This window comes from Lineus longissimus, chromosome 6, assembly GCF_910592395.1.
Source record: "Lineus longissimus chromosome 6, tnLinLong1.2, whole genome shotgun sequence".
Lineage (NCBI taxonomy): Eukaryota > Metazoa > Nemertea > Pilidiophora > Heteronemertea > Lineidae > Lineus > Lineus longissimus.
Window position 1 is genome coordinate 15,968,808 of NC_088313.1, and position 24,701 is coordinate 15,993,508.

The following is a 24,701-nucleotide window of genomic DNA, read 5'->3' on the forward strand; positions in this document are numbered from 1 at the left end:
ACCCATGTAGCAGAAATGTACCTGCTACAGCTCATGTACCCAGGACTATGTTAGGACCATTCTGCACTTGGTAGAGACTCCATCTCACTGTGCTCTTGAAGACAGGCACCTGCCCATTGAGACAGCTGATGTGCCTATATCCAATGTTGCTGGGATGTACCCGATATAGCCAATGTCTGTATGAATAACAAATAAATATCACACCATCAGCACATTCTGCCACCTGTCACTTTTAATTGTGTCATGGCGAGTAAGTAAAATTTTATTGCTCGATCTTAAAATAAGACAATTCAATATAAAAATTACACATACACAGCAAAGGACAATCCATATATAAAACAGGTGAAATTGGAAATGGGTTAGGACGATAATAGACAGTGTAGGCTAGTGATAGTGGTAAGCTTCCACATGCATAAGCCATGCATGACTATTGCCGGCGAAGAGGGACCTGGGGGCTTCAGTTTCTCCAAGGACACATCCCCGGGCACTGCCCTTTCTTCTACCAACAGCGGAATGGTCCAGATATTGTTTGAGTTGCATTGGCTGTATGTAGCAGGTACATCCCAGCTCAATGGGTTGTAGGTACATCAGCTGTCTCAGGTGCCTGTCTTCAAGAGCACATCTTGATCAAGGACAGAATGAACCTGATATTGTCCCAGATACATGGACTGTACCAGGTACATCGCAGCTACAGGGGTTGTATCAGGTACATCTGCTGTACCTCCAAATGGCCAGGTTGCACCAGCCTTCAAGAGCACAGCAAGATGTAATCTCTACCAAGGGCAGAATGGTCCGGATACTTTCCCTGCTACATTGGTTGTACCAGGTACATGGGTTGCATCAGGTAAATCCTGGAGGTTCATCCCTGTACATGGAGTTTACTGTCTCTTGTACTTCTCGTGAACAAAAAGAATATCAAACAGAGGGATAATTAATCAACTGTCTATACAACTAATTTTATTTTCAAATAATGCATATGTGTATCCTTTACATATTATTCTGGTGAAAGACAACTTCTCTACCTTGTCAATTTTCTTTCAGTATGGAATATGATTTTGAAGTTCAGTTACAATTTACCTCTTTAAGATGACTGTCGGCTCAGCTTAGACCTTCAATTAAGGCAATATCCTGCAAGATTTTTAGTCTCATCAGACAGCAGAGCTGGTGTACTTTTCATTTCGAGTATCATCAATTCATGTGGTAATAATTGTACCTTAACCTCATGAATGCTGACTAGTGAGGGCATCGTAGACTTCTCAAAGCAAAAGAACCATATCAGGATAACATGAACCCACCAAGGACAGAACTGTTTTGAGGAAGTTTCCCTCCATTCATAGATCTCCAGATAACACACATGATGTCCAAGGACTAGTGAAGCCAAGGGCATCTTTGCCAAACTGCCTTGGTGAGGGTACACCCCATAAATATTAACCACACCACCACCTGAGCTGAGCCAGAAATGTTTTTGGCACTGGCAGATAAGGGTCAATTCTAAATGAAGTAGGCAATACTACCACGTGGGCTTTTGATATGATCCTTTTACTGATACTGTTACCCCACAAGATAAGTCGAGAGATATATGACTTTTGGGGGTATATTTTCCCTTAAAAATCAATCCTACCTGGGTTAATATGCTACATACATAAAGAAGGGTACACGACTGATGTCCCTTGGTTTACAATCCTACACACAACAACAGCAGTAATTGGAGGACATAGCATTAGATGTGCAAAGTACCTACAGAAAGATATGTCATTCACTAGAACACTTAAGAGGGGCAGCATTGCCAAAGCTCAGTTCAGAGTGCCATTACCAATTTCGTTGTTGAGATTATGTTCAATGACAGGAGAAAGCGACACCCAAAAAGGAAAATGTGGTGTCACTTCAGGTTTGTGAATGACGAGGAGAGGCAGGCTGTGTTGGAACTAAATTTTTTTTAAACAGACAAACTAGAACCACCACAATGCTGCCCCATTTAGATTGCTATTAACAGCACTAAATATGTAAAGGAGAGAGAACAGTATTATCAACATCAACAATATTCAAATCATAAACATATGTGCAAATCAACAGAAGAAAAAAAATTCCCGGTGATGTTTTGGGAATGAATAGAAACAATCTGAACTAACAATTTTCACCTCAACTACCAAATTTTTCAAACCACACATATAAAAAGAAGAAAGAAATTGTACATGTTTACATCGATCAACAGTGCCCTATATTTAAGCCAACTGGAACATATTGCAGAAGCTAAACGAACATGCTATACATGTAGGGGACATGTTGGTTATTGAATCATGCTTCTATATGGTACCAATATCTACCATGTGTGCAAGATATTTGGAATCTATTGGAAAATGCATGAGAAAAAAAAGTGCATTTGGCATATATAGATAGTGTTTTTGTGATAAAATATTCCTATTATTTTCGAGTTCTTGAATTCTTTGGATATTCAACAAGTGTGCTTCTTTATTCAATAAGTAAGCTAAAATTAGCAGAATATACTCCAAGATTCATCAAACAAATCCATTCCATTTGACCCAGCACAATAAACTCTGCAAGAAGCTGTTTGATGGGCAGGCAACAAGAATATAAAATTCACTTGAAAAAATGAACTGAGGAGTAGTTCGAAGCGTCGTGATCAGACGTAACATTGAGACTAAATCCACACAAAACCTTTCTTAAACTCTGCTCTATCTACATCTAGTCTACGGAAATATGAAAACCTACTGGCGTCAATCAAATTCACCCTTAGGTTTGTTGACAAATAAAGCACTAACAACAAAGATAAAATATTTTAGAAGAAAACCTTCTTCATTATAAAGCTTTGGAAGCTTGTCCAAGTAACACTTCATGTTCCTCTCACTGACCATGGCACGATTAAAACCTCCAAGATTAACCAATATGATAATTCAGAAAATAAGTGAAGTGTCCTTGCACTGTCACAATATTTCAAAATCTCCTTTGAAATTTTTCCTCGAGCAGTCTGACCCGACAAATCTACTGAGGGCACGCCCTGCTATTATTGGAGCAGTCAAAATCGCAGTGTATATTAAAGGAGTGATTCCACTCGAGCGGTTTTTTACTGTGGCAGTTTGCCACCGACAGTGCTATTCTTGCATTTAAAACTTCGTCGCAACGGCAAACCGCAGAAGTTTCCCACTGTAAAGGAATCAGTCCTCAGTGGTATAGTTTTGTGAAATATAAGCACCAGATGACTCTGAAAATCTAGCAACTGGTACGAACAACCAGAACGCGCTGTAGTGGTGGAGAAATTGGTAAAGTTCTACACTTTGGTGATGCCACAACAGTACTGATACATGTAATACATCAAACTATGCTAATAAAGTAATTTTGGAGCAAAACTATCTATCTATACAGGTTAAGTGCATGGATTTATTTTTGTGTAGTTTGTGTGATACGTATTCTTATACTGGTTATCGAAACATATGGTGCGCTGTCTTTGAATTCAAAAAGTATGGCACTGAGGTAAACCCCAGAGGAAGGTCGTTATAGGAACAAATAGTTTTGTTTTTAAGAATAGCTGAATGTGAATAACAGCATGGCCACAAGTAAGAAATGAATACATCTAAATAGCATGAATCTGGTACATTCAGTTCACCATGTGCGTACAGGCTGACAGTGACAACACACCTGCTATAGGTACATGTAACATGTACCCAGCAAGTTTATTTAGGCTTGACAACATCAAAGTACGATGAAAGAGATTCCATTGAAGAATGGTCAACTAAAGATGCAGTTGATATACTGGACTCAGAAAATAGATACCTCATTGTCGGTATTGGCTGTCTCAACAAACACGTCCAGTTTAGTATCAATTCCTTTAAGGTCCGTGGCCTCCATGAAGGTTAGTCACAGGCAACTATTCATAGCCATATGGCACTTTTATCAGAAATTAGGCGGTTCGTTTTGGTCCTGAAGAGCTAAACATGAATGGCACGAAATATTTCCAAAAGAAACTACTGTTGTTTCAAAAATTGAACAGAATTGTAAAATATTAAACCTTTACCATCTCATGGTATTAAACAATGAAGAGAGACTAGTCAGTATGGTTTTTTTTGTCCTAACGGAGGGACATGAATGGCACAAAATCTTTCTTCAAAAGAAACTTCTGTTGTTACAAAAATCAAACAGAACTTGAAAATAATCTGTTAATACCATCTCATGGTACTTTCATGGAACAATTATGAAAGATGTCGCTTCATCTCACATCTTCACCGGCAAAAAAATGTAAAACAAACAATTGACTAGCAGCTGCGAAGGTACAACAAAAGTTAAACAAAACATTCCTAATGGCTCAAAGTTATTTCAAATATCTCATGGGAAAAGCCAAACTTCGTTATTACCAAATGAACACCACTGGTAGTGAACTCAGTTAATCTCACCCTAAGTGTTAAAGAAAACACCTAAAATGTATGCATGGATGTGTGCATTTGTTCTATGCAGATGCAAATTTTGTGCTAAGTACATTTTACAACTTTTATGAATGATATGGCAATGAGTATAAACAGTAAAGACTTTATGTCACAATAATTTTTAGTAGCTTTACAATTGAACCTACCCAGACTATTGTAAATCTGACATACAAAGTTGGGATTCTACATGTATTACATTTGTACTGTATTGCATTAGTTTGTAATTCCATGGTATTGAGTTCAAATCGCTTGAAAACATCATACAGGTCCACATTCAAGATGAACTACGATCTTGCAAACAGAAATACATGAGATCAACACATTGGTATTGTGACTCTCAGCAGTTTTGAAGCTACAGGACAACCTTCACAAAGAGCATGACACAACAGAGAAATATGGAAAGGCTACAGAATCATTCAGATTGAGGTTGATCAATCAAGTGAAGTCCTTAAACCGATATTAAGTAATCGAGCCAAAAGCACACTGGTGTGCACCTCATATAAAACTGAAAAGTTTCAAGAAACAAACCAAAGAGGAACCGGTGTTAAGATAAATGCCAGTGGCGGCGCCACAATCGATCGTACCTTCTGACGCCATGACGTCATTTTCTGGTCGGTTGACGTCGCATGAGGTCAATCACGGGAAACCATTGCGTACATTTTTGCACAGGATTTCAACAACACAAAACGTGCCTAATAACTGGCATCGCGCATATTTTCCGCAAAATTATCTTAAGAAACTGATAGCTCAATAGATTTAAAACAGGAAGATGCAAACGTCGCCGAAATCGGTCGAAAATAAGCGATCGTTTTCGGGCTCAGAAATAACATGATAATGCATTGGAAATGGAGAGTTTTGGTATGATCGATTGCAGCGCCACGCGGCGGATAAATCGCGCCGGTTCCTCATTAGTCGAAATATCATTTCAATGTTTAGTTTGAGGAAATTTTAGAAATACATGTAGAAACACAATTACAACATGAACCTAACACAGATCAATTAAATGGACTTAAGTTTTAAGCAATTCCTCGACTTCGATGCAAGCGTATATCAGCATCATTTAACTTAATACCCCATTTTGATCATTTTGAACGGGTGGTATTCCAAACCAATCCAATGTTGTCCTTCTTGCGGCTATTATGGAGGCAAACTGAGGCAACAGTGCAAGAAATGTGAGGTACATTTTCATAATTTACTCTCAAACACTTGCTACAAAGTCGGAAAATCTGAAGTCCTCACATCAAGTCCGATACACTCTTATCATTCAGGAGACTCAAACATGATCATAAAAGAATATCTGCTTAAAAATCCTTGAGTATGTTACTGAAAACACATAGTGCAGGTCTACTGTATCCAGTCAGGACCTATGGTACATTGTATCTACAGTTTGTAACATATACATGTATACATGTCATTTTATACATAATACTCTATCTATTAACAATGGAGGCAGGTTAGGAAATTTACAGCCAGATGTTGGGATAATCTCCTCCATGGAGGCTGACTGCTATTATAAGATAGAGACCTTAACTGAAATCTTGTTCAGTTTACTTACATATTATTAGCAATGGAGATAAAACTGGGATGGAGGAATTGAAAAGAAACACCAGACATGCCCTGTCTGTTATCGGAAAGAATGTTTTTGTTATGGCACTACCTGTGGACCTCAATGGTTCAAATAAAACAAGTGAAAATATGGCAATAATTCCACACAAAAGAAATTTAGAATCAACCAGAAAACAATTTAATTACTGGTATTTTCCAATTTAAATGCAATTTTGTTTCAAACTCGTCTAGCTTTTTGAGTCAAATCTGAACACGTTCAAAAGATATCTTATGAATCGAAAATGCAACCAGACAAAATCAATGCTAATTCTAAGAAGGTTTTGTAAGAACCAATTTTGGCACTAGGTCGAATTTCAGTTATATATTGATCTTGAAGAAGTAAAGCCTAATTGAAGCAGTGTTACAGGTGATTATCAAAATTAAAAACCCAACTAAACGAGAGCACACTCCTGTACTGCCACAAACAATTACAACTTGAAATCATTCCGCTTTCGATCAAGTACTGTACAATTATATACACTTGGTTTCTATATATACAAATCTTGAATTGTTGAAAATGCACACTTTCCGCATCCTACACCGAGGATCACATATTATACTGCAAAGGTGTATATTTTGTCACCAAGGAACCCTTGAAATTCTGCACTCTAAAGCTTTTTATAGAGTTACAATTTTATATTGTTTTGTAAAAATTTCTCACCCTGGTGCTGATAGAAATCGCGGGTTTGTTCCTGATGATAGAGCAAGGAGACTAGAAAGTGTGCAAACTTGACAAAACGGTGATTTGCTGGTTCTGCTAATGACACATCCGCCTACTGTGGTGGGGTATTCAGCAGACTTCCTTCTTCAGGTGGACTACTGGAATATTGTTGGCTGTACTTCCTAGTGGGGGTGCTGGAGAGGGAGTCGGCGCCACGTGGAAGGTCAGCTTCCTCCATAGACATGCTGCGGTTACGGAATCCCTGTCGGTTCACATGGTGCATCTGAACATGTCCCACTGAAACAAACAGAGTACACATGAGTATCACAGAATGTGGAAAGTTCCATGTGTGTCCTTTTTATTCATAATCTGCAGTTTCTAGCACAACCCCACAGGCCAGTGGCCACCACATCCATTGATTATTGTGTTTCAGAGCATCTTGTTTTTTTAAGAAAGGACTGTGTACAGCCAGGAATTTGTCAGCCTCGAAGCCTATGCTGGTTCATCCAGAGACGCAAATCTTGAATCCAATTGATTTTAACACGAAGGAGCACCTTCAAACAGACTGACCTCTATCAAGTCACAGCATTATTGCAGTGACTGAATGCTGGAAGAAAACTACTCACTTTTACCACATCCCTGCAGGAAGTACTGGAAGCTTTCAACAAACTTCTCGGGCTGAAAATAGAGGGGTGAGGATTATGTGAGAAATATAATGAATGTTTAATCATCTGAATTCGGATGTAATGCTATCTGACATCTGAAAATGAGGTGCTTACAGCTCGTGTGAGGACATAAGCAACACTATCAGCCTCAATGGTTTTTCTTTAGCTACGTATTAAACAAACCATCCCTGAAGTTCTGAGCAATCATGGGAAGTACATGTATACGTCATCTGCTTGAGCCTGGAGATAAACCGGGGTACTTACGGCTTGTGCGAGGACATTAGCCACGCCATCAATCTCAACCAGTTCAATCTTGCTCTTGTCAACCACCTTGGTGCTGAGTGCAGAATGTAGAGTATGTACTGTGTGGTTGTGGGCAGACTTGGAACCAGTGGAAAGCAGGACAGGACACTTTAATTCGCTGGCTCGATTGATAAGCTGTGTACGACTGCAAGGAGAGGGTTAACACAAAGTTGTTACACAATAACGATGCAAGAAGTCATGATCAAGAGGGGTACTTTGTGAAAGGTTTAGACAAACCTTCAGGGTCTTTATATGAACCTCGGTCTGCTCTGCTTAACACAAGTTGGATTTACTAACTTTCATTTTTATTAAGAGGTCTCTACACTGATGTACAGAGGAGAGGGCTGAACACCCAGCACTTGCTTGAGGTCGACCTGGAAACGGAATCAGACAAGGGTCGGATAACAAGTCAGTCAGGACAGTCAGAAACTCCAAATTGGGCAAATTCATGTTTGCTTCATCCTTTTAGAACGACAACTCAATTGAATCAAAAGTGAACATCACACAATGTACTCACTATAAGAATGTCTCGACAAACTTTTGCAGATTTTTCGGGTTGATCTTGGTCTTGAGGTCCTTCTTGAATTCCTCGATCATCTTATCCACGGTTTGCTTATGGCCTGGATTGACCTCCTGCAAAATATCACCACGGAATAAAGCCACAGAAATCAGAGAAAACACAGCTTCAACTAACAGGGGCGAGCACTTCAGATAACGAATTTCTTGCAATTGGCATTTCGACATTAGGCCAATTTAGAGTAAGTTAAACTCTTGGTTGGAGGGGTTACTGCAATCAAGAAGACATGTGCACTTGACAATGACAAAAACAGACTCCGTCCATGGAACATCCGTCGACAAGTGGACTTGTTTAAGATATAGGAGAGGAATTCACAATACAAACTGACAAGTCTGAGTTTGTAACCATGGTAACTGATACAAACTTCAATGTGCTGCTGCCAACAACACAATATTTGCATCCATAATCTCACAATGAAGAACTTTGACATCTGCACAATAATCAGAGAAGACTGCTTTCTGTCGATCATGAAACTATCTACGGCTAACCATACGGCATGAGTAACAAGACTTTTCATGACACAGGGACAGTTTACAAGCAATCGAGAGAGAGACACTGACAAATGACACGAGCTCTATGAAAGGATACCAAATCCTAGCTAAAGTACCTCTACATGTACTCATCCAGCACTTGCCCATTGTATACAAGTTGATAACTATGTGATCAGGTATTTTTCTAAATTTCACGTCCGAAAAGTTGCTGAGCAAGTATGCTAGGCTATACTACACCCCCCCCCCCCCCCCAACCACTGCAACTAGTAGTAGTGTATTTTCCAGAGGTTTGGTACAATGACCACGACAAAATTTAGTCAGTTGCCAATCATAATCATTCAGGCATTATTAAAGATTATTAACAGAAAAAATGCAACTGCACTAAAATCTAATGATTAGGAGAATGCTACACATTGATGACAACATACGCAACAATGATATGAAACCAAGAAAGACATCACTCTAACTTCATTAGCTGACCTCAACTGTGAGGCCGAAAACTGACCTATGTGAGCACGCCTCACTGCTGCCAGCTGCCGTGGCGTCCTTACGACCACAGGTCACTGGTTGAGTGAGGAAATTCTTGGAGAGAGAAAACAGATTGACTTTGGCCATGGGGGAATAATGCTGCTGCCAGGGGAAATAGTGCCCTGTCCTGCCCCCCCCCCCCCCCCCCCTTAAGAGAAAGGACAAGTTTCTTTTACAATCTTAGCTCATACAATCTCCGTACATATCTTCCTGATTGGAGAAAACATTTGAGATGGAAAGATGTAGAGAAAAGTTTTTTCGTCAATCCCTCAAATTTAATCCTTGTGAAAACCCTGACGAGACTAGCACATGAGTACAGTACAGATCATGCATTACACAAGTTGATTACACTATATTGTCACTTATTCTACACGTTTACACTGATTTTACTTTACCATCGCATTGGCATCCTTTACACACAATAGAGGGAGCCACCAGAGCAGGACAGGAAGAAAAGAACAGAACGTTAGCGATTCATGGCGTTGGAAGCAAAATGTGACTTTAATCGAGGATAATGTGATAGATGTGAGATAAGATCCTAACACTAGTTTGTCATTCAATAAGTTTGACTGTAATGTCAGAGTAGGTTAACTGAATTCTTTATGGTACCTCTTCTCCCATAATCATGGGATTGGGTGATTCTGCCAGGATTTGAAAAGGGCAGGGTGTTTTCTCCTCATGAGGGAAAAGGGCGGGGACCACAGGGCATTAAAATTGCAATGCAAAGTCAGGGCAAAATGTCTAGGGGCGGCTAGACTTGGCTCCCTTATAGATAATTCATGGCACCTGTCCTGATTGCCTTTGCCAATCTTGCCCAATGGTATCAGAGAGGGTTCGGTTTGAAACAAGTTATTTCTACACACGAACATGTATGATGAAGAATAACAAATGCACAATGTCAAAGTACATTAGTTCGCATGCATAAAGATAACACCATGCACTAGTTATCTGTGTGCTGCAGTGCATTTTAAATCAATCATCTACTGTATCATCAAGTGCTATCCCCCCCCCCCCCCGCCGCCCCCCCCCCCCCCGAAAGGAAAGTATTACCCTCAAAGAATCAGGGACATTAACTATCTAAACGACAAAAGGGTATTGAACATTGTACATGTACAACGAGATAAGAGTCTCTTTTGAACACAAAAGCTGCATGCTAATCAATCTTCTTTGCAACTACTACAGTATAGTATGCTGGAAACTGTGGACGTGGTCCAATATTTATTAGTGAAGAGGGCAAACATGTAACATCTATAGAATCAGTGCAGTGACGTCATTCGGACGGCCATTTTGGACATCAATCAGCGCGCTGACACTACTGACGTCTTCAACAGAGTGTGCGAAGTGTAGGTAACGTCATGGTTGACGTTGTCACACTACACTACTTCCACCATGTGCTGTCGACAAGGGCACCACGTGGATCCCCGATGTAAATTTGACATCCAAAATGATGTACATGTATTTGCTGTGATGACATCATCTGCACATCCTCCACAGGCGGTATGATTTCAGGAAAACAATATTGGCAGGCCCAATGCATTCAGCAAACCAGTTTCACTCATTCTATCAACATTACAATCCCCACGGTCTTCTCATCACTGCCCACGGACTCAGTACACTCCCCTAAACTACTAGCAAATCGCGGGGTCGTACAAAACCATGGGAGACAGCATGTTGCTTGACGGGATGCATATTTGGTCAGTAAAGCACAAGTGGTGTGTACAAGCACAGTTGGTACATTAGTGAGAAATTGCCAAAAAATCACCTCATAGGCCTGAAAAAAATAATTGAGATATTTGAAAATGTGATAGAATGTAAAATTATTTCATTGTCAACATAAATCTGGACACAGCCATAAAGACACAATGCATTTATCCAATCTTATGTAGTGACTTACTGGGAATGCTGGAGTACACTCCTTTACAGCGAGGTGCATACACCATCATTTCTAGCAGCCTACAACTCTGAAGGGTTCATTATCAGTCAGTTTGATTTGTGATGATCAAAAGCTTGTAGTAATCCCTAGATGTAGATGTATAAATCACAAACTCAACTTCAGTCAATACTGATACAGTTTGTTATTGTCACCAATCAATGTACACGAAATGTCGATATGCAAGATGTGTGCCAATAAAAAACCATCCCGAAGAATGGATCAAGTTTCATCCGATGAATGTAACCCGAGCTCAACGTCACCTGTCAATTTTGCAATCAAATCAAGTGTAAAAGCAAGAGAAGTTTGCGCAAGATTTAGAGTAAATACAATCCATCATCCAGTTATACTGACAGTGGCATAGGAGCAAGTTTTATAAATATCGTCAGGGATCAACTCCAGATTGTCGCATTGAAAATTATTTTTGCAGTTAGGTTGCACAGCCATGCATTTTATGCAAATGAAATATCACACTGCAAAATTTAAAAAATATTTTTGCTGCATTATTAAACCTACAAGTAGAATACCAAATCAAAACTGTGCAGAAGTTCTGTGTATCTGGTTGGTGTATGTGAGCATGTATTCATCATTAAGATAGACTGAATCTGAAACTTCGTTCTATTCCAATTTAGGGCAGCAAGCACTTTACTCAAATTGCCTCTTAATACAGGATCAACATCACCACAAAGTTGCAACAAAAATGCTTTGAAGGGCACTCCAGTGAGTATAGAGGTCTTCACCTAAAACACACTCAAGCTAAGATGAAATCAAAGAGTGGTAAGATATTTTTTGCACACCAGCAAAAATATTTACACCGCATTTAATTCCTGGGTTTACATGTCACACAAGTTACAAAGGCGAACGTACAAAGTGTAATAGCAACAAAATTGAGATCCGATATTGATAACAACTACAATTAGAATTCACACACTGCAGTCAAAACAACATTCTGAAGCATTAAGGACACAATTGCTTCGACACAAATCCTTGGTACGATTAGAAAAATTAGCCTCCAATCAGTCTATTTTAGGTTAGTTTCAGAACCCAGTTGACACAAGGTGATACTTGGATGAGCTGACATGCTTTTACACCGAAAATAAGAGGTGTTTCCAGTATTTACATGCAGATACTACCATCTTCTCTCATGCCAACAGCAGCCAAAAGCACAGATGAAGATGCCAGATTTTCAGATGCCAGCACACAAAATGGCATTGTGAGTTCTTCTCAAACAGTAAACTGAAGTTGTTGTGGGGAAAAATCGTGTTACAACAGATCATGATCAAGGCACTTTTTTCAGTACAGTTAAAGGTAGTGGAGTCAGTGCTTGACGAACATAGCTCATCCACAGGACTGAGGGGGCATCACAAATGTGCCAAAAAGCCTGGACCAAGTGTACATGTATTTGAAGTTGTTTGAAGACATTTTTAGTTTAGCAAAGCAATCTCTGACAACTACTATAAACAACAACCTGGGCATAATCAGGGTGAAAATAATAACATTTCCACACCTTTGAAGACAGTTTGCACAACTAGTAAAGAGTAAAGTTTGGGAGGGGTCACGTGCAAGAAATGAACGAGTCAAAGGTTTTGACAATCAGAAGAAGCTTTGTAACTTTTGTTAGTACACCCACACAGGAAGGGGTTCTTTGCATCATCTCAATATTGATTGAGAGACAGGCATTATCCTGTTCACCAATTAGTGAAACATGTCATTCAAAGACTCTAAAATTAATTAGCTTTCAACTTCAGATGAAATGTAGGCCTTTGTACATGCACTCAGCTCGACCCTTCAAAGACTCACATCTTGTTTTTAGAAGCCAAAGAAACACAATCACCTGTTGCTTTCAAAATACCATAGTCAAATTTCCAAAGAAGTTGTAGGGTGTTTCTGAATACCCAAATTCCCCCCTCTGGACAGCCCCTTGCTTTTGAATGTAGCTGCTCCACAAGACAGAAGTCATTGAAGGGTTCATCACACATTAGGCTATAACAAGATCATACAGAAGACCAGCAGGCATCAAAACAAGACACGATAGCATACCCCCTTTTCTCGAATAGTAGGAAGACATTTATCCTATATGGAGAAACGGTAGCAAAAACAAGACTTGTGATAAGAAAATAAGACTGTCTGCTGCAAAAAAATCATGTGATAGCGAGAATGGATAAAGTGTGGTGCATGTAAAATGATTTACAGATGAAATAACGAGTGGTTTACTTTATATTTGAGAGTATTTGTAGTTTTATGCAGACAGGGTCAAGTTTCTAGATGTATCTTTGGTTTCAACCATGAGTGTTGGCCAAATGTGCTTTTTTTTCATCATCAATTTCCCCTGGCCTTACTGAAGGCACTATCTCACAATTCGCATGTAAGTTCCTTTTGGAATGTTTCTGTGTTAAAATAGGACTTTTGTCACTTTTGATTTGTTTTGATTTGTCTAGTGCTTCCAATGAGTCTGTATTCAAATTGTAGTGGCACAAAATGACTTTAGCCTTGGATGTGTTTGGTGTAGTCTGCTGTTGTTAAAATTCAAGTGGCTGGTTTTATTTGTCAATAAAGTAAATCACCCCAAGTTTGGCAAGTGCATTCGACTGAAGATCTATCACATCAATAAAAAGGTAAGGTATGTCAGTTGAATAAGCCATAGCATATGATACATCGTCTATCTCTCACAATGACAATTCTTGTACAAGCTACAACTTGCATTTTACAGAAGTTGTTCCCAGGAACCTGTATCAGGTAGAAGGCACTGCAGGTTATTTTCTGCTTTGTTGTCTTATGTCCAAGTACTGTTTTTTACCAGCAGCAACTTTGCCAGGGCCTTATGTCCCACGAGGGATGAAGAGCCTAGTAAGTAACAGTAAAACACCCACTCACTGACAAACATACGTAGTAGACACACTTTGAGAGATCATGCCCACAACAGTTTAACAACCCACCAAGATGATGTAAAGACACGACACAGAATAGCCAGACATGTCTTCACGGTATCATACTTGTACTGACAAAGACAGAATCGTCTTGGAGCCATTTTGTTGCACTAAAATGTCTGGAGAATAGCAGTTCAACTTTATCCCACTCTGTTTGACTGATATGGTACTACATGTAGTAGCCATCGTCATATTTTTTTATGAAGACAAACAAACAACCTCACGCTGAGCAGCAAACTCAATTGCGAGGCATTTCAACCTGCCAGTGGCAGAGGAAGCCTCTATACTAAGCATTGCGACACTCTCAAGAATTATCATTATATATCAGGTGGATGCATTATGCTGTGGCCATCTTACGGACCTAGCCTTACATCTTAGTGCAAGAATTGTAGAAATCTAGGTGCAGAAATCCACAAACAAACTTAGAATAAAACCGAGCAGAATCTAACAAGTCATAAAATGTTCTAAAGGATAACGAAGTGACTTTGGTAGCTAGACAATATTTACGACTACCAGAAAGTTACTGGAGAGTGAATCAAATGTTGAAACTATCAGGCTGGGAAAAGAAGTCAATGAAACGGCCAGGGGCCATTGTGCTCACCGTAAGTATTTTTAGTAGACAGTTACAGAAAGTGCTACAGTATGTAGGCCTCTTATAATTTATACATGCATCTGTGACCAGTTCAGAGCCGGCCCTGGCCAAGTGGTGAATCCGAGACTTGTGGTTCCAAGCTTGTAGAGTCTAGGTGAAAATGATAGTGAAGAAACGTGCCACTCCATGACAATGGTGAATATATTTTTAACTTTGACCTCAGTGACCCTGACAGGTAGGTCAAATAACAAACCAGGGTGATATGTGATGTAGACACATCCACCTGACCATAACAATTTCATCACTCGTTACACTACAGCAATCGGCAAAAAACGATTTCCAAGATGGCCGCCTAATTAAATCTATGGCACCAAATAAATCAAAAAATGAAGAAAATGTAAGATAGAACTCAGAAAAGAAAAAAGGAAAAGATGAAAAATAAAAATATTTTTGGCTGTCCTTCACCGGGGTTTGAACTCACGACCTTTGGATTGCCACAATACGAGGAAAAACCCACAAAACATGCAATTTCGGCCATATTTGAATTCCGATCTGGCTGAAACTTGGCATACAAATAGTGGCTTCTTAGATGCATCATTACACAAAATTAAAACTCTTTACATTGAACAACGACAAAACGTACCAAGAACGGTAAAGTTTTCAACTTTGACCTCTGTGAACTTGAAAGGTGGGTCAAATCAAAAACCTGTAAGATGTGTGATGTATCCTTGCTGGGAGTACCTACCATGAAACTTTTATCAAAAACAAATCAGTAATAAGCGAGAAATCACACTTTTTGAGTTTTGAGTTTGTGCCCCCTGGTGGCCAAGTCAATAATCAGACCGAACCAAAATTCAGTGTAAAAGGTCAACTGACCTAGGGGGTCATTTGTTCAAAGTTTCAAGTTCATAACTCTTGCGGTTGAGAAACGTGCCATAGTTACACTCAAACGGCAAATTTACGCCATTTGACCTCAGCGACCTTAAAAAGTAGGTCAAATCCGAAAAATCGTGCAACATCTGAGGTAACCTTGCTAGGGGTCCCTGCCATAAAAATTTCATCAAAAACAATTTGCTAATAAGCAGGCTATTGCACTTCTTACTTTTTCTGTTTTGGCCCCCTGGTGGCAAAGCCAAGAATCAGATCAGGCTGAAATTCAGCACCAGACGTTATCTGATATAGGGGGTTATATGTACCAAGTTTCAAGCTCATAGCTTTGGTGGTTGAGAAACGTGCCATAGTTACACTCAAACGGCCAATTCACGCCATTTGACCTCTGCGACCTTGAAAAGTAGATCAAATTAAAAACCCGTAAGATATATGATGTATCCTTGCTATGAGTACCTACCACAAAAGTTTTATCGAAAACAAGTCACTAATAAGCGAGATATCACACTTTTTAGATATCCACATTTGGCCCCCTGGTGGCCAAGTAGAGAATCAGATCGAACAGAAATTTAGTGTCACGGGTCATCTGACCTAGGGGGTCATGTGTACAAAGTTTTAAGTTCATAGGCCTAGCGGTTAAAAAACGTGCCACTGTTTTTGAACTAGGATACGACGGACGACGACGACGACGACGACGACGACGACGACGACGACGGACGACGACGGACGACGGACACTGCGGTATCGTATAGACTCCCCTACGGTGAGCCAAAAAGCAGGGTTAGCACCAGCGCTTCCCAATTGTGAATACAGACAAAATCTTAGGAGTCTTCGGGGACATTTTCTGAGATTCAAAGGTCTCCTCTTGTGGAACTTTTCTTCCAACAACCCCACAAGTTTTTACTGGTCTCCTGATCATGTCCATGAACCCACCTCTGCTATAATAAACCAACATCGGCCAGCAGACATCAAAGAAGATGACTACATCTGAGTCATGAGACTTCTTTACCCAGCCCGATGTGATGTAAATTTAAGCCATGCCATCTGACATGGATACGCACCGATCCGAAACGATGAGTTTCTAGGTAGTTGATCGTAGTAGTGTTCATGCCATGGTGACTCAGCTTATATGTGATGATCTGAAACAGTAAGACAGAAAATTATATCGAAATTCCTCAAGGTAAAACATGTGTATTCTACTTAGGAAATGTCTACAAGTAGACCACTTCCTCAAATGATACTGTAAACCCATTTTAGTTTTCTGTTTGCTTCAATATTTTCAACTCTACCGCTTCATTTTTGATGCAGAAGACTTTTGAACCGGCATCGACTATATAACGAAGCGAAAATAGACTAATCCATACTTGGATGGACTGATGAATGAATTGAATTTGAAGGACTTGGGGGCCCTGGTTCAACCAAGAAGATTGCTCCCCGGTTAGCTTCAGCTACCTTTGGTCATGACCCTGGCCACAAATTCACAGCTTTTATTACTTTCATTGTTTACTCTTGTATATACACTCATGTTACCTTATCTTTCATGGTCTCCATAAACCCTGCAGTAGTTCCAGTACACTGAATCAGGCAGATGCCAAGTACATTCTCATCATATTTCATCTGAAAATGTAAACATCAAATGCATTAGGAAATTAATTCATCTAAATAGCATAATGTTTAAGTATAATACAATTTCATTCTTTTTTTAAAGTCGATTTAGGAGCCATGCATGCAATACGGACAAACCCAGGGTTGCATTCAAAACATTCGAGATGAAAATCAATCAGCCATTCACTTCTCGCACATAATTCGGCTCGATAACTTTAATGGCACTGGCCTACTTTATCTGCCATTTCATGAATAAAGACGGTCTACACCAACCTTGCAAAACGAAACCTCAATCTACAATTTGGATGAGTATAACAGAGCAGGTGGCCTTGTTCTATAATATGAAGAAGGAGGGGGGCTTTGCCATGTTTTTGTAACAAAAGAGAAAACCCAATCAAATAGGCATCAAAATAATACATTGGTCCCATTTTTTCCCAGGTTTTCAAATAGGGACAGAATCATGTGCCAGCACAGAATCATGTACACATGTGTCACATTTTTTTGCTCAGATATGGTGCAAATGTTTCGTCTTCAATGCACTATCTCTATCGCTAAAATATGCGATAAAATTTATCAGACTATCTAAAAAATCCTCTTGCGTTGATGCAAAGAAACCATCTCAAGCTAGAAGTAAAGTTCAAAGGTCCACATCAAATATTTAGTCTTACGCTTAGAAATCAATAATCTTGAATAAACGAACAGGTCTAAATTACATCTAGGCTAGAGCAACTGCATCAAGATGGATGAAATAAAGAGTAAAACCTCTCTATAAAGGACCCTTGGGACTGATAAGATGCTACAATCGTAGAGGTGGAACTTGAAGGAAATGATGAAGACATTGAGGCTGGAAGGTGACTTGGTTTACATAGGTGTCCAGCATGAGCATGCCGGCATGCAAATCTTACATATTACAATCCTAGTACTATGCTTTTCAAACTGGCATCAAGCAAATACAGCTTGGAGCACTTCATCTGCACTTTCATATTGGAAACATATTTTGATAACCGATTATTAAGATAGCTGCATATTGTCTGGAAAATCAATCCATAATTGATGAATAGAAATGTCCAGAAGGATCAACTAACAATAGTCAATCCAAGTGCGTTTAGGCACAGAGCTGCCAATGCCTTTTTTATTAAGTATTTTCAAACCTATTCTGTTATCTATACACCATGAAACCTCCCTAAACAGACACCTGCTGTTAGCAGGCCACCCTCTCTATTATGGAGAGTGATTTTGGTCATTTCTATCCCATTTGACCTCAGTAATCAGAACACCTCTATATTAGGACATTATTTGTCAGTTCCAAAGGGAGAGGTCCTACTGTATTTGCATCTTGACAAGTGTCCCTAAAATTACACACACAGTCAGCGCGGGTTAAAAGTCAATTCTGCCACCGTCTAGACACAGCAGGGCAAAGCTAACTTTCTAATCCGATACTCCTACTACTAACAGATGATGACTGGCACTAGTTTATTCATACGGACAAGATGGGCTTACACAATACCACCACTTGACATATTTGCACATTCTGAGGGGCAGAATGTCTCTCGAGATGGCAACACATGTTTGCTTATCTAATCAACCAAGCCAGTGAGAATAGCATATCCGCAATAAGTCTCAGTAAAGACTATGCATTCGTTCAAAATTTGAAATTTGAAACTGAATTTGGTTTTTTTTTCAACTAGAGTATGTAAATACACATTGAATTATATAAATTTCAACACTGCTAATACATACACTGATGTATTCTATAGGTCGTCAACTTTCATCACATTGACCAACTGGATACTAAGACAATGTTCACTTCTATGTATTTACTTGTGGCACAAGGAAACACAAAGTACAGCTGAAGGCCTTTAAACCACTCATACATTTGACACACTTCCTGGCCTACAACTTGAGATGAATTGCCTTATCGGAGCAGATAAACTACAGAAAAGCAAGAGCCCGAGGACTTTTTTAGGTCTGTTTCTAATGCCTTATTCAAAATCCTTGTCTGAATATTTCTTAGCTCAGCCCTCCTCCTTGGTTCCCTGCTAAAATAAAAGTCAGCAGGGTGAATTTCCAGACGCAAAGGATCTCCCATCCCAGAACAGTCTAGACGATATAAACCAATCTCAGTCACCAAGCCAACTAAGCCCTATTACTTCAGCACCCACACATAACATTCACACTCAGACTCATCTTAGGGTATAAGCCCTATTATTCTGGGATGATCAATAAATCAGTGATTCATCTCTGAGAAATGACATTTATCTCATCATTGACATTTAAAAAAGGGTAACAGCTGTTTTAACTAAAAGGCCACAATTATGTGATTCGACCGCCTCTCTGCCCCATTAAGTCTGTACTTTCAGTCTACCCATAATTTGGCGTTGGCATATATGTTGTGTACAGAATCAAATGAAAGAAGTCGGACATAAATTTTCATTGTTGACATGGGAAGGGCAGGGCTTTTGGAAACTCGCTGCAAAAGTGCAGACTGAACTCGGAGAAAGGGCATTTCTGGAATTAGAAAGTGCATTTCCTCCTCAGTCTAAGCTATACTCTCAAGACTCCAAACACAGACTGTGCAGAATATGCAGACTGTCAACATGGATTACAAGTGTGAACTGAGAATCCAGTCAAGATCTATAATCCATGGGCAAGAGTTATTTACAAATAATAGATCAAAATGAACGTGAAACAAGTGTTACCATGGAAACCAATAATCAAGGTTTGACGACGGAAGTAACTTCCATGTCAACACAGGAGGACAAGGCAAGAACGTTGAAATTGGTAACCATGCAAAGCCAATAGTGTCGATTTCACATCAGGTGACCAGGAGTCGAACCAACAAAGCATCCAATCAATGAACTGTACTGTATTACCGATCGATGCGCAGGTGATTTGATGACTCTCAGAATGAAACAAAGCCCGACGCAACACCTCAGGGTATCGGAGGAAATGTCTCATGACGAGTGTAACAAGGAGTGTCATGACTTTCAATGATTGGCTTCTTTCCACAAGGCGCACAGCAGGTGGCCAATGATTTTGCCATCATCGCTCCAGGTGTGGTACCTATCGTGATGACTATAGCCAATTTTGACAAAACAAGCTCAAAGGGTGGACTGGCAAGAGACCTGAGGTGCAACAGGAAATTTCTGATTCATCACAGAAAGGGATCATCAGACTTTCTGTTTTATAAGATGATTTTTATTTAAAAATATACGACATGAGTTGAGCACATAGTCCAAGGACCATTTAATTTTCAATAGTAAGAATCTAATGGTGTGTTCACACTGGATGCGAATTGAAACCGAATTTTCAGAACAGTCGCGTCACACTGGCCCGAATACACATTCAAATCGGTTTAAAACGCGCCACACTCAATGCGTACTAACGACGCGCCATCTATAAATACATCAGTTAACTAGTTCAGAGCGCTAGTTCCCGCGGTCAAAGGTCACTTTCCATGCGCCGGGCGCATGCGCAGGTGCGATCGAAATTCTTAATTCGTATCAAGCGCGTCACACTTGAAATCTCAATACGGTTTCGTTGATTCGGATTAGCTGATTCGCATTCAATTCGGTTTAAGAACCGTGTTGGTTAAAGCGGATTGAGATCAGTATGAACCGAATTGAGTGTGACGCCCCAATACGTATCAACGTTTTAATTCCAATTCAATTTGTGTTAAAACCCCAGTGTGACCACGGCATAAGATTGAGAATATGCCTCCATTCAGGTAATGCTCTTTGAAGATCCATTCCAAGGCAGTGGTTTTGGTGGTATATCCACTAGTATTTTTTTAAGCCGTGTTGATTATAACGCTCAGAGTCTGATCAATACTTACAGCAAATCTAGCCAGTATGTTTGCTCCAGCTCCCTCACCAAGGCACACGACCTGATTTATTCTGAAAGAAAGTTATATAGATACAACATGATCACGCAGATAGGAGCCCTTTTTGTATCGTTGGAATCAACTGCAGGAAAACTCAATTTGGCTTGAATTGAAATGCAAGTGCGGTAACTCCCTTCCAGCGCTAAACCAACCATGAAGCCATCTCAGTTCTTGTCACACAACATAATAACAGGGCAATGAGACAGGAACCACAGGAAGTTGACAGGAATGACAAGAAGAATGTAAGACACACAGAACTTCAACCCGCCAATTTCTTGCTTGTTGCAAGTTTATAAAGTTATACCTACCGACAAAACAGGATAGGTCTATCCTTCAAAATGCTAGCCTTTGCACCAGTTCAGAGTGTTGTCATATCCAGGGCTAACATGTAGTTGTACACTTAAAGTAATCATCTTCGAATAAACACTTACTTTAGATGTTGCAGCACTTGAATCAGACTTTCACCCAATTTTTGCATAGTTGGAAAGTTATAACTGAAATGGTAATACAAGATATTGTCAAGGAGCGATTTCCTGCCTCACTGATTCTGCATCCCGGCTTGCCTCTGGTTCAATATCAGAAACAGCAGCTTATTCACATTCAGTGCTTCGTGCATCTTGATTCTATTCAGAGCTGAATTCGATTTTAATTGGTCCCCTTAGCAAGCTTCGCACGCATAAGGCTTTGAATTAATTTCCTTGAAACAACATCACAAGCAACCATAACCAAACTGAAATAATCATTGATCTGCAAGAAAAAAACCAGTAAATCACAAAAGATCCCAATTCGAATAATGCTTTACCTCTGGCATTTCACAAACAATAGTTTTTTTGGGCTCCACTTACAGTGTATAATAATAGAAAATTTAATCTGCTTTTCAATCAATATGAAACCTGAACATAAGAACTGCTGCCGTGGTGATGGATTGGTAAGAAAATCCCTTTAATTCAATCAATAATTGTGACTCAACACAGCATGCCAGTGAATCAAAACTTAGCACAGCAAACTTAAGCTGGACTCGGGGTTGTCTCTACTCACTCTGTGGGTAAATCTGCAGCATCATCCTCCTGGCCAGGGATATCGATGTGGATCCATCTTGCTCGTTTTGAAATATTCGTGAATGCCGGGTGCTTCGCCAACTCGTAGAATACTTTATCTGTAATGACAGGTGGTACAGAAGGCCATGAGTTCAGCGCTAGACAACCTCTCTCCTGACGTCAAAGTACCAGTTTAGATACCAGTAATGCTATCGAAAAGTGGTCTGTAATCAAACCAGAGACTGCGGCCATCTAATCTTTCAAGGGGTATTTAAATTGAGGTGAATTATCTGCTATGGTTGGTCACAAATCAAAATCTGTCAAAAGAGGAAAATTAATAAGGTAACGTTTTCGTCTTTGAGATCCCAGTGCTCCGCAAAGGGTGAACAATGTTTACCAGAAGTCACATCGAAACCTCGTTATTGGTTGAATCGATATTCGATCAGCACTGTGACAGTGCACTGTACATGTGGCCTAGACAATACCTGCCTCACGCATATTGGTAATTTAAGAGTTTCTTTCGTTTTATATGGATCTTGGGCTGAATACAATGGAAGTGAGACTCAATATAATTCCAACACCTGTAACTTTGGTTACTGATATTTTGCTTTTAGAAAGGAGGTACTGATTCATTCTGTTCACTCAATTATAACTTTGACCATCCTGAATTCCAGCCCATGATGAGTAAATGTCTCAGGGGTTTGTGTGCAGGGCTGAGAAGCAAACATTAACCTCTGATTTCCTCAGGATGAACTACGACCTGACTTGTTCATAGTCATGATGTATTTCGTTTAAAAAACTGCATCCCCAGCTCGCCTAAAAATGAAGCATACTCATTGGGTTTATCAGGCAACAGGCAATTTAGCTCAAGACTAAAGTTAATATGTATTTAATTCCCAATATGTCCACTCAGTTTTTTTTTAAAACTTGATGATTAGTTTTCAATGAATCACTTGACATGCTTGATGGATACCGGTACTAATTGTATTTTATATTGTTTCTAATCTAGGTCTTGTGATTAAAAACACTTAAGTACCAAGCAGGCTCCGTGCCATTTTATTGTACAAGCTCAGACCTGCTTTACAAATTACATGGATTGATAAAACAACAGTTCGGGGCACAAACCAGATCATACAAGATAAACTTAGGCTATCTCACAAGAGCCCAGGCCCAGATCATCGCCCCAAGGTCATCGAATTGTTATGTTTGGCCAACTAAGGCAAATGTACAAGATCCTTTTCCCTGTTAGTTTGCATCTTGAATTGAAACATTTTACAACGCGAAACCAGAATGTCCCGATGAGCAAGTTGGGATTGTCACATAGTAATCCATACGGCTTCAGCGCACCATTGGCATGATTGGCAGTGCAGTACAAGTTGAATGTACCTAATCATTTCTTATCCAGGAAAGGAATGACTGCAGGCATAAGTCGGGGACACAGCTCAAGAAAGACAGATGGATTGCATTCTAGTCTTCTGAATCACACCCAGCATGGATGTCATTTTCTTGCCTGAGCACCTTGGGCTCAGACCCTAGGGAATATTATGTTATTGTATCTCCAGGTTGGATACGGAACCAACCACAATTACTAAATCATGTTATCCTAAATCAATGAGATAACAAAGCCAACTGGTCCATAGATCAATTTTTTGGAGTAGGTTTATAAACCATGTGATAAACCTGCCAATAGAACAAATACATAATTTATCGGAATTGACTGAAAGATATACCCATGTTCAATAGTACACTCCTCAGGGCAGAGGTGATCTTGAACTCATTGTTGCTATGGTGACCATATCGACTGAATTCATCACCGGTGTAAATTCACAACTGGCTTTTCTGACCATTACTGTTTACAGTTCGTAGAGATAGAGATCACTATGCAGGGTTGAGGCAGCCTCCATCGTGATTGTAAATCGCAACGTACCGTGCAGTGCATGCATGAGGAGTGTACCCTATACGGCCACAGCCGACAGAGTTGGAGATTACTGATGACAGACACCTCCAACCAGTCATCATTTACAGGCAAGCGCTACCTCATGTGACCACATTCATTGCAGCACATCCGAGATCACCCTGCATTCCTCCGCCTAATCAGATAGAGCAGAAATGGATCAATTGAGCACATGGATCAATACACAGGGGACTGAGACCTACACACTGGTATGGAAGCTGGTTTGGTCCTGCCTCATTGGTGGAGTCTCCAATGATATTATCGAAGAATAAGGGACATATTCGTCTGCCGTCTACAATGGGATGCCCGAGGAATCCACTTTGCTGGCTAGGAATTTACCATGAACATGAATTATTTATGATATTTCAGACTCACTTGACATGTGCTGCAATATTCAGTTCAGAAGACCATGCCCCCTCGAGTGAAGGACCTGGTATACAGAAAATACCTTTTATCTCACATCACCAACAACCACCAAGTAGAGAATCCTCAAAGCTCAACAGCAAGCTCCCAAGGGCATCATCAGTGTTATCTCCAATAATGCAGTTATGAGAAGCTATCAATATAATGAGTTGGGAGTGCACAGGGGTATCAGATTATTTGGGCTACATCAACAATC

The 24,701-nt window shown here is 39.9% G+C and overlaps 1 protein-coding gene across 4 annotated transcripts in view; it reads right to left on the minus strand.

Annotated features, from left to right (window-relative positions):
* Positions 1 to 928: 928 nt before the first annotated feature.
* Positions 929 to 24,701, minus strand: part of LOC135489894 (uncharacterized protein ZK1073.1-like) — a 34,289-nt gene continuing 10,516 nt past the window's right edge. The window contains exons 4-14 of one of the 4 annotated variants that reach the window (XM_064775510.1): positions 22,130 to 22,247; positions 21,523 to 21,585; positions 21,044 to 21,104; positions 17,134 to 17,220; positions 16,665 to 16,742; positions 13,237 to 13,269; positions 9,662 to 9,676; positions 8,188 to 8,303; positions 7,632 to 7,815; positions 7,329 to 7,380; positions 929 to 6,999 (exon numbers count right to left, since the gene is read on the minus strand). In XM_064775510.1, the coding sequence (XP_064631580.1) occupies positions 6,815 to 6,999; positions 7,329 to 7,380; positions 7,632 to 7,815; positions 8,188 to 8,303; positions 9,662 to 9,676; positions 13,237 to 13,269; positions 16,665 to 16,742; positions 17,134 to 17,220; positions 21,044 to 21,104; positions 21,523 to 21,585; positions 22,130 to 22,247 (992 nt within the window). In that variant the 3' untranslated portion in view covers positions 929 to 6,814. The remainder of the gene's footprint in view (positions 7,000 to 7,328; positions 7,381 to 7,631; positions 7,816 to 8,187; positions 8,304 to 9,661; positions 9,677 to 13,236; positions 13,270 to 16,664; positions 16,743 to 17,133; positions 17,221 to 21,043; positions 21,105 to 21,522; positions 21,586 to 22,129; positions 22,248 to 24,701) is intronic. The other 3 variants (XM_064775512.1, XM_064775511.1, XM_064775513.1) reach the window with 3 other exon arrangements.